This window comes from Eucalyptus grandis, chromosome 5 (assembly GCF_016545825.1).
Source record: "Eucalyptus grandis isolate ANBG69807.140 chromosome 5, ASM1654582v1, whole genome shotgun sequence".
NCBI lineage: Eukaryota > Viridiplantae > Streptophyta > Magnoliopsida > Myrtales > Myrtaceae > Eucalyptus > Eucalyptus grandis.
Window position 1 is genome coordinate 50,381,311 of NC_052616.1, and position 11,545 is coordinate 50,392,855.

The 11,545-nt window shown below is 42.0% G+C and overlaps 1 protein-coding gene across 1 annotated transcript; it reads left to right on the forward strand.

Annotated features, from left to right (window-relative positions):
• The first annotated feature begins 515 nt into the window (after positions 1-515).
• Positions 516-7,739, forward strand: LOC104414293 (calmodulin-binding protein 60 D). The gene is made up of 10 exons (XM_039313838.1): positions 516-551; positions 719-813; positions 1,435-1,516; positions 2,366-2,415; positions 3,039-3,505; positions 3,851-4,011; positions 4,095-4,283; positions 5,213-5,378; positions 6,260-6,436; positions 7,309-7,739. The coding sequence occupies exons 1-10, from the start codon at positions 516-518 to the stop codon at positions 7,737-7,739; spliced, it is 1,854 nt and encodes a 617-aa protein (XP_039169772.1).
• The last annotated feature ends 3,806 nt before the right edge of the window (positions 7,740-11,545 follow it).

The window sequence follows — 11,545 nt, forward strand, 5'->3', positions numbered from 1 at the left end:
TATATATAGATATAGATCCATCGTCCTCGAACCATATAAGAGTACGTGATATATATATATATATATATATATAGATATATTTTGTGAAGAGTGAAGTATTTTTATCCATTTGGCTACTGTTTATTGTGAACGTGGCTCTAAAAGAGTGATTATGGTTTTGTAGTAAGACGTCCAGAGGACTCGAAAGTGATGACGTGTCCGGAGGACTCGAAAGTGATGACGTGCCCAAGAGTTGCAGGACCAAAGAGGAAATCAGCAGGGCGGTAAGATGAGTAGAAATTGCAATCGTTTCCATCATGCAAATTATTTGTCAGTGCCATTTCCGTGTCATTTGCTGATTTCAGTGAGAAGGGATCAAAAAATCCATTTTTATTTATTTTATTTGATGGTCTGTTTTTTATTAGATGCAGGACAACCTAGTAACCGACATTTCATTTTTCTTAAAAGAAGTGATGCCACACTCTGTGGCACGTTTTTGAGGCTGGTGATGTTATGTTTAGGTCAGTTCTAAAATAATGCTGATTGTGACACATTCCAATGAAGCAAATGTTGTACGTCAACAATGAAATTGATGAGATGTTGCACTTGACAAATTGCTTGAGGCAGGAGGGAAAAAGAATTAGAGATAGGAGTGGAACTTCTATAAAGTGTGGATTCTTAGTGTGATAGATCATGCTTGAGAGTATTCTAATTCTTGGTGATTGTGAATGTTAAATAGGTCAGGAAAGAACTGAAGCCTGTAAAATCTGACTTGACAGAGGTGAAGAAAGAACTGAAGCTTTTAAATTCTCGCTTGGCTGATCTTTTCAGGAGGTATTAATACTTTTCATCTGGAGGAAGAGCAATTGTCTTTGTTTATCGTGGCTATTATGCTGAGAAATATTTTCTGGGCACTTCATCAAGATTTATGAGTAGAACTCGTTTTCTTGGGTTCCGGTATTGGAAGGAAATAGGTAGTTGAAAAGCTAACGGACTAGAGGTCCAGAAACCTATTTGCCTACCAATGTAACATTATTTGAGCTTTTCCTACTATGATGGGGTTTGGCGACCTCATCTATATATGCCTCTGCGTCTTCTGCATCTTGTTTACTTCTCTGTACTCTAAGATGTTCATTCCTTCTTAGACCTCTGATTATACTTTTCACCTCCTGCAAAGTCACAAAAATCAACTGGGTTCCATCCGAAATGCATACAAGTGACATGAATTCAGGAAAATTCTTCCAAATCTAGTCTAAAACTTGATTTCAGTCACGCACGCTTGAGTGCAAGATCTTGGAAGTTCAACAGCATCCATTTGTGAAACTGGAGTTGTTTTTGTCTATAGCATTGAGTACTAATGAAAAGTTGGTGTCAGAGTTATAGCTGTTCATATACTTGTTTGCACCATAACAACTCCATTGGATTCCAATTGCTGTGCTAACTTTCTTCATGCAGTCGCAACCTGGACACTGTCAAAGGTAAAAAAGTGCAACCGATTTGCTCATCGGTGAAGGATGATGATGAATTTCAGAGAGAGGTAAGAATCATGTAGATTACTGCTTTGTAGACCGTACATATGTTTTTAGTTCATGTTCGCCTATTGACTATGAAGGGGCTAGAATTGCATTACCAACTCGTCAGTTGCCAATAAAAATGTGGCAATATGGAAAGCTGTTGTCATGAATCTCCTGCTTGGAATAATGGCAATTTTGAGATCCAGATTTTAGTATCTGAATGGCATCTTTTAAGAGTTCGTATGTACAATGATTCTTCTCCTATAAAATGCTCTAGGATGTACATGCATCATCTTAACCATTTTGATAACCATGTCCACATAGACAATGAGATGCTTGAAAGTGCGAAATGTATCCCTTTAGGTTGCCTAAATGCGCTGCTAAGTAATCAATCTCTAATTTCTATTGGAACCATGAACATACAGAGAAAAGGGAAACCTCATTTTCCATCCACCCTCAAAGAATATGGGTTTACAATGATAAAAAGAGGTTCAGGCGTTATGACACAGAAGTAATCCATGCCATAATCCCTGAACAAGCTCAAACGACCTTTTAATATAAAATTACCTATACCGAAAACTGACAAAAGTGTGAATGCAGAGAATACCTAGAGGTGCAAGATAACTCTCTGTTGTGACTACATAATTGCTTGTTTATTGTTCTTCAATGGACCTAAGGAATTTGGGCCCGAGATGTTGTGTTCAACAAGTTGCTAGTAAAGAAGTTTGGAAACGTCATATAAGCATGCTCTTCCACATCCCCAAAAAATCCAAAAAAAAAAAAAAAAAAGAAAAAAAAGAAAAGAGAAAAAGTTTCTTCGTAGCTTTGTTGTTTGCTATTCCACGTCCTCATTATTGGTGGATTTTCATCAGGTAAGGGAAAAGTCGGAGCACCCAAGTTCTCCATTTGTTCAGCCTGTAAGGTTAGAGTATACTTCAATTGCTCTGGTGGCATTGATATACTTTTTGATGTTTCTTATCTATTGAGCTGTCAAGCTCATTTGTCTATGACATCTTCACACTAAATACCATATATCTGGGATCCCCTTACCCCATAATATTGAAAGAATTGTACATGGCTAGTACACCGGGTTTATGCTTTTATATGGTCAAACCTGGATAGAAAATATTAAAGGAAATTCATTGCTTTAGGTAAATGATCCTGTATTTGCGCTCATGTCACTCTTGGGTGCACCGTCGTAGCTCAGGTGATGTCAGGCCTAAAGATACTCAGCTTTCTTGATGTTGATTTGGCCTGTGACTAGTGCAAACACAACATGGCTGAGTTCAAAAATACTGTAATGTCATTTGAATAAGTTTAGCACACATGCAAAAGGTCATTTGGGCAGTAACAATACTTTGCACGGACCATAGGTGTTAGTAGTTTTGGCTCAAGCGCTCTGAAACCAATCTTGTTAAAATGGAATGGTTCATCAAACTGGATTGTGGAACGATTCCATTCATCCTTATTTCCAAGCAGTACCTTTTTCTTGCCTGAGCTTGAGTATTTCAATGCCTTATAATGCTAATTGATGAATTAATACAGATCTTCTAGTAAACGTCGAAAGAGGGATGAAGGGAGAAACTGGCAGCTTCAATTCGAAAAGGCACTCCCCTCTTCTATCTATACTGAGGAGAAACTAACTATTGATGTCAATTTAGTTGATGCAAACACAGGCGATATTGTCAAATCAGGTCCAGAGTCCTCTGTTAAGGTAGAAGCTGTGGTGCTTAAAGGTGATTCCGAGATAGTTAGTTATGATAACTGGACCTGGGAAGGATTTGAGAAATCTATAGAGAAAGAACGTGAAGGGAAGGCGCCTCTACTTAGTGGAAGGTTTGTGAATCTTAACAGAGGCACTGGGGTCCTGGATGATGTACGGTTCACTGACAATTCCAGCTGGACTAGGAGCAAGACATTTAGGCTAGGATTACGGGTATCACCAGAATATCATGAGGTTATTCGTGAAGCGATAACAGAGCCAATCCGTGTGAAGGAGAATAGAGGACAGTGTAAGTCTATGGGAGTCTTTATTTTTTAGCTCTAAGAAATAAGTATGTTTACATTCTACTACCCTCAAGGTATAAAGCTTCATTTCTTATTGAAGCCCTACTTTATCTGAAAGCAGGAGCCAACTAACAATTCCACTGAGGTGTAACAAATCTAAAATTTAGAATTTAGTCGACCTGTTTCTAGATTGTCTCCTGAAGAAAGGAGTAAGGCCTTCTTAATCTATTCTACCTCTGTACTTCGGATGGTAGTAAAAGAGTCTCAGTTGCACAATAAATTTCTGTTTGGCCGGTTGATCGTAGCGTTACTGCAATTTCTTCCTCTAATATGTTCTTTTCACTTTATAGCAAACAAGAAACATGATGAACTTGCACCTGGCGATGAGGTCTGGAGAATCAAAACTATTGGGAGGAATGGACCATTCCACAAGAACCTGAGTAAAGAAGGAATATGCAATGTGGGACAGTTTTTCCAGCTACTCATAACGGATTGTGATAGAATGAAAATTGTGAGATTTTAAGCACAGGGTTCTCAAATTTGGATTGAACTCCCTGAAACAAAGAAGAATGATGTTGTGTTTGTTCATTGCAGATTCTCGGAACGACGATAACACAAAAGAAGTGGGATGAACTCCGAGGACTCGCAAAAACTTTCCGTCTGAATGGGAACCCTCACTTGTCTCTTGATAATGAAGATGATCATAAAAATGGCCGTCAACTCACTGACCATACTGCAGACCGGGTGCATTGTGCTGCTGACGAATTTCCACTCAAGCAGGAGGTAAGTGGGAAATTATACTTTTCCCGATATTTGCTATGCAATCTGTGAGGGATAGCCTCGGACCTCAGAGTATCGGTTAAATTTACTCTATATTTGTCAGCTCTTATCACACCTTTTCTTGTGGTGCATAGCATACGGCGAGGGGGCCGCCCGGGGGGTGGGGGGTGGTGTTGGCTGAAGAGAGAGCCCCGGTAGGAAAAAGCTTAGCACCAACACAGCACATTGACAAGACAAATAATCTACAATGTCGATTAAAGCGTTTACATGCACACATAACTTTCCATTATGCCAAAACCTTAAGACTTTCCACCATTTTCAACAATTTTAAAACGGCCATTTCCTCTCCAATGAAAAGTCCCCAGAGTTGAGGATGGTGACCTTGTAAATCTAAGTGGCCTTCTGTATTACGGCATAAATTATACAAACAAGCACAAGTAAATTGGAGAGCAATTTCAGCAGTCGATTCGATGTCATTGTGAAAATCTCAAGCACTCATCATCATATTGTAGTTTGAACGATTGACACATTCACGCTGTGACCATTACTTTCCAAGATCAATACTGCACGAGTTGATGCCTTTTTAATTATTCACTGGTCCTTTCAAAATCAATTTTGCATCTTTGCCCTGAGGACCCTTGCCTTCATTGTACTCTCCATTGCATCTTTGGAGCACCTGAACTTTGTGTGGTGAAGAAATGGGTGGCAATAGGCCTAAAGTGAATTGAAGTTCTTTCAATGTTATTCTTTATTGTTCTTTCTCTGTGCTGCACTTACGTGCTTACTCTGAGTGCAAGATCATCAGCCTGAATGCAACATTACTTGCTCAAAAAAGAAATTGTTGCTCGAAGTCAGAGCATGTACCTTCAATAGTGGAGATAAATACTTCCATTAGTCTAGCTTGAGCGATATATTGAGTGTTTTTCTTCCAGAACCATGAAGATACAATCGGGAAAGCCTCAAGCTCTTTTCCATCTCAAGTCTCTGAACAACAAACTGAAAATCCCGCCCCTGCTCAACATGATATGGCTCCAAGTATCTGTGCTGCTCCAGTTGGTCTGGATGCTCCTCGAGCGAATGCGCCCTCCACTGCTGAAGGTACGTGCTCCAAACCTCGCTTCCTATAGGCACATAAAAAGATCTGGCCTGTGAAATAATGATGAAAATAGGACTTTCCACTAGATGGTTGAACTTAAATACATAAAAGCAACGTGTTTGAGATCCTCATGATTTGGGTTCTGTGTCATATGAAGACGTTTATTTGTCGAGCTACCCCATCAATTTGCATCTAAAAATGCTGAGAAATAGTTTTTGCTGATGATGAACAAACAAGAAGAATAGGTTGCTGCAGGTCACTACCAAAAGCAGTGTTGTATTAGATTCAGTGCAAAGGCAAGAGGGCAATAATCAAGTACTTACATTTTGTCAAGGTTCAATTTAAAAGATGCCACTTCAATTTGGGCATAAATGATTTAAGAGTTGAAGTAACAACACGACGGATAAGCACATGCAATATCGAGAACATTCAATATCCAAAATGCTAATTGAACACAGAGATATATTATTGAAGATGTGATTGTTTCAAAATGAGCCTTATTCAATACAGTATCCATTTAGCCATATATATATGTATGTACATATGTGTTCAGTCCAAGCAATTAAATTAAAAGATTGGTTAGATATGAATAGATGTAATAAGCACATGGCGACGTGTTTGTATGTAAAATGTTCAATCTGTGAAAGGAAAGGCCCTTGTCAATTGAAGCACTTAAAGATTACAAAGACCTGTCGCAAGAAACATTAGAGAGATGTGCAGGGTGAGGAAAAGAAATTAGGGGCCGTTTCCATGAACAAAAATAGTAAAAGACCATAACGATTCATTCTTTTTTTCTTTTTTTTTGGGGGTAAAAGATCGTACATATGTGCTAATGTAGGCCCATATTCACTAACCACTTTAATGTTCTACTTCTTTTCTCCAGGACATAATGAATTTGCTCCTTTTGCTCCACATCAGCCCATATCTGCAAACAATCAGAATGATCTAATTTCTCTAGGAGATAATGGCATTAATACTGGTGGATTGCCAACACAGCCCCCACGATGCCAATTCCCTATTTGCCATGCCTATCCAAATGACCGGTTCTCGGCGCCCAATAGTAAATGAGCGTGGTGTTCCCTATGCACCAGCCTCTGTCTCAACATCAAGCTTCCGAAATGGTAAAAGCTAAAAACCATTCATTCAAATTTTTTTTTTTTAAGATCGTATATCTGTGCTCGTGTAGGCCCATATTTACTAAGCACTTCAATGTTCTCTCTCTAGGACATAATGAACTTGCTCCTCTCGCTCCACATCAGCCCGCATCTGCAAGCAATCGGAATAGTCTAATTTTTCAAAGAGATAATGGTATTACTGTCGAATTGCCAAACCAATCCCACGATGCCAATTCCCAATTTGCCATGCCTAGCCATGGGATCGGTTCATCAAGCCGAATGGACTTTGCATCGAGTGAAAATTTTCCTCCCTGTGGACCATCCGGTGTCTCATTATCGAACTTCCAAAATGGTAAAAGCTCGTAACCGTTCATTCAATTTTATTTTTTTTGAAAGATTGTATATCTGTGCTTGTGTAGGCCCATATTTACTAAGCACTTTAATGTTCTTCTCTCTCTAGGACATAATGAACATGCTCCTCTCGCTCCACATCAGCCCACATCTGCAAGCAATCGGAATAGTCTAATTTTTCAAAGAGATAATGGTATTACTGTCAAATTGCCAAACCAATCCCACGATGCCAATTCCCAATTTGCCATGCCTAGCCATGGGATCGGTTCATCAAGCCGAATGGACTTTGCATCGAGTGGAAATTTTCCTCCCTGTGGACCATCCGGTGTCTCATTATCGAACTTCCAAAATGGTAAAAGCTCGTAACTGTTCATTCAATTTTTTTTTTCTTTTGATAAGATCGTACACCCACGCCGATGACAGCCCATACTTACTAACCACATTAACCTTCTGGTTCTTCCTCCAGGATATAATGGTGCAACTGCCTGCCCATCGCTACCACGGTCCCAAATTACCTGTGTTGGAAATCGCATGGAGTTTTTAGCTAATGGAATTGCTTGTCCCGCTGCAGTTCCGCCCACATCTGCAAACCGCTTGGATGGTCAATTTTCACTGGGAGAAGATGGTAATCCTACTTTGGGATCGCCAACACAGTTCCCTGTCGACAATTCAGAGGATGCCGCCCGTGGGGAAATGTTCGTTCTTTGGAGGGGAAATCCAATATCTGGGCATAATTATACCGCCATCGAAGAATCCTGGCCCACTTTCGGGTACGATCAAGAGACGGAAGATATCCAGCCCAACGCTGCGTATGATCGGAGCAATTACTCGCACTCGGACCTACCAAATGTTGACCCGTCCTTTCTGGGCCCGCCACCAGACGATGATGTTCCCTAGGCACCAAGCAAAGGTGTTATGGCTGGCTCAAGATGAAGGCCGGGATGGAGGAAATATTGGATGGTCCTGACCACCAGGTCAGCATGGTCTCCGACCACTCAGGAAGCGACACGTGGAGGTGTGGGACCAGCTCACCAGCAAACGAATTTATGCACAAAAATAATTTCATTTCTCTCTCACTAGCTTGCACACACTAGCCCCCTATGCTCTCTCTCTCCTTGCCTGCACACATTTATTTCTTTGTCTCATATTCACTTTCCTCTTCGTGCTTTCATTGTCTGAAGAAGAACAACGAAGAGCAAACCTCTTTCCTTTCTACCGAATGCTTTCAAAAATTGAATCTCTTTCTTCGCTCTTAGATTTGACTATTTTGCGCTTGTTGCTGCTCCGGCGTTCGTCAAACGGCCGTTCCCCTGCCATCGCCCACAAAGCACATTAAGGCTGCCCCTCGCGCGCTCGAAAGGGAGTGAACCAGAGGCAGAGGGGCCACTGACCGCCCTCAACAGAGCTTCGGGTTCGCAAAGTTCTTCGGGAGCAAGTATGAGCTTGATATCATTCCTAACAAATAGGACCCGAATGAAAACAATGCAGAATCACCATAAGTCAGTAGTTCTCCGACCCATTTAGAGTTTTTGGAGGTTTCAAATATTTTAAAATGAAATCCCCGAGAGCTTCAAAAGGAGACGGAACTTTCAAAAAGCATTTTGTCTCCAGATAAGTTCAGAACGAATGCGCTGCTAAATGTTTCTTATTCTTCACCTCCCCACTTCTCTTCTGCTGTCAAAATAGATGCAAAAGCATAATTCATTTTTTTTCTATGGTTGGAGAAACTGCTGCAAAAGAGAGATAAAGTATATAGACCAACAATCTGTGGATCTAGTTTCGTTTGGTCCACAAGATACCAATACACCATTTCACTTGGAATCTCTTATGTGAGATTAACTAATGACTCTATTCATTTGACATCGCCAGGAATAAAAGTTTAATTAGCGTGTGGCGAGAAAGGGAAAAAAGGCCAGACCCAAAAGAAGAAACCGCCATTGGAGTCCCACTCAAGTCAGAGCTTTTCGATTCCCCATTATCAAACACAACCATCTAATAAAATCTTCCCTAGAAGCTTACATAGAAACATGCGCTAACAAGAGTGGAGTTAGCACAATTTAAAAACCAAGAGAAAATGAAAAAAAATAAAAGGGCTATGTCAAATGTTGCCAAGCCATTTTCTATACACAACCAAATCATCGTCTAAAATCCCGTCCCCTACACAACACTGACCCCCTTCTTAGCTTTCTTCACCAGCAGCTTCACGCTCTTCGGCTTCTTCACCGGTTTCTTCTTCACCTTCACGGCGGCAACCTTCTTCACAGCTTTCTTCCCGGGCGTCGCCTTTGCATAAGTCTTCACTACTTTTGCTGCGGGCTTCAACTTCAGCTTCTCGATTTCACACCCGTCGCAGCTTTCGGCTTCGTAGTTGCTTTGGGCTTGGCGGCAACAACAGCGTTCGCCTTGGGAGCCGCCCCTTCGGTTACAGTGGATTTTAGATTTTGGCCCTTAATTATCACCATTCGTAAATGTCAGTTAACCGTTCTTGAGAAGTAAAATTGCACAATAACTAGCGGTGGCAATCCGCGATGGACAGCGAAGTGAGATAGAAGCCAAACGAGTTGCCTTGCCAATACTCCAAACTTCTCTTTTCTAAAAGAAATGCCTCTTCTTCAACGCCCTTTCCCAAGCTCGTCCCCAAGTACTTGCTCTTGAAGAACTTCGAGAACCCTTGTCGAGGGGGTCACCGACTCCTCGACCTCTACTTGACTCCTTTTCGGGCGCACAATAATGTGCTTCATCGGCTACGGTGGGGGAATGGCCGCTTGACGAACGTCGGAGAAGCAACGAATCTGAGAGGAAGAAAGAGATTCAAATTTTGAAAGGGTTTGCTGGAGAGGAAAGAGGTTTTCTTCTGCCTCTTCCTTCTTCCGAGGAGAGGGAAAGAAGGAAAGAGAATATGATAGAAATAATTGGACGTGCGGGCCCGAAGTCTTTATAATTTTGGCCATGAATGGACTTAAGTCTGTATAACTTACGAAAGATACACTTAAACGCCAAAATCGGAATAAAATTGATCATTTGAGTCGCTCGCCATTCAAAACGCCAACATGTGTTTTTTCCGGTGAAGCGCGCCCAAAATGACGCCGTTTTTTGCACGGCGATGGCCAAACGACGTCGTTTTGGATTGACGTGGAAAATAAATAAATAAAAAATTAATTAAATTTAGTTAAAATATTTAAAAATAATAATTTTAAAATTAAATTTAGTCAAAATATTTAAAAAATTAAAAAAAAAATTTAAAAAAAAAAGGCAACGAGGGGGGCGGGAGGGCCGCCGGAAGGGCCGGCGACGGGCGGGGAGGGTCGGCCGGGGTCGTCGGGCCTCGGCCGTGGGTCGGCGACCCCGGCCCGACCGGCGGCGAGGGCTCGCGACCCTTGGCCCGGCCGGGCGAGTGCCGCCGACCCTCGCGGATCTGGCGAGGGCCGCTAACCCTCGCCGGTGCCGGGCGAGGGCTCGCAGAGCCCTCCCGCCGACCCCGGCCGACCCTCCCCCTCGTCGCCGGCCCTTCCCGGTGGCGGCGGTGGCGAGGGCTCTCGGCCGCCTCCCCCGTTCCCCTTTTTTTTTTATTAAATTTTTAAAGTTTTTAAAATTTTAAAATTATTATTTTTAAAATATTTTAACTAAATTTAATTTTTAAATATTTTAACTAAATTTAATTAATTTTTAATTTTTTTACCACGTCAAGCCAAAAGCGATGCCGTTTTGGCCACGTCTGTCGGCACAAAACGACGTCGTTGGCGCGCTTCGCCGAAAAACGCCACGTTGGTGTTTTTGAGGGCACTCAAGTGATCCGTTTTTTTTTCGAATGTGACACTTAAGTGTACCTTTCGTAAGTTATGGCAGACTTAAGTGTCCATTTGATCAAAGTTATGGCACTTGAAGCGTTCTTTGCCGAAATAATTGTGTGCAGAGCACGAGAGAGAGAGAGAGAGAGAGAGAGAGAGAGTAGAGGGCTAGTGTGTGCAGGCTATTGAGAGAGAAATGAAATTATTTTTGTGCATAAATTCGTTTGATTGTGAGCCGGCCCCACACCTCCACGTGTCGTTTCCTAAGTGGTTGGAGACCACACCGACTTGGCAGTTTGAGACCGGCCAATATTTTCGAGATCCAGTGAGAAAATATAAGAGATGCGAATAGTAACATACGTTTAAAAATTGTTCCAGGGAACGAAATAGAAAGAAGTGTTTCTGTTCCGGGGAACAATTTTTACCGGAAAATGCGTTTAGTAAACTTGTTCCGGGAATAAAAATGAATAAAAACATATTTGGTAAATTTATATTCTTTTTTGTTTCTTTTAATATTTAAATATTTTTAAATATTTTCCTTTCTTTTTATTTTTCTTCTTTCGGCCGGGCCCGCCTCGCCACGGCGAGGCCGAGCCTCGCCCAGTGGCTCGGCGAGCTCGAGCTCGCCCAGCCAGCGGCGCTCGGCCTCGCCGGATCTAGGCGAGCTTGAGCTCGCCCGGCCAAGGCGAGGCCGAGTCTCGCCGGCGCGGGCAAGGCTCGGCCGCGCCCGGCGAGACTCGGCCTCGCCTTGGCTGGGCGAGCCGGGCTCGCCGGGGCCGGCGACGCTCCGGCGAGGTTGCCGACCCTCGAAGGCGTCGCCGACCAAAGAAAAAAAAGAAGAAAAGAGAAGAAAGAGAAGAAAAGTGTTTCTTCAAAATCGTTTCTATAACAAGAAATAATTTTTTTGTTTCTTAT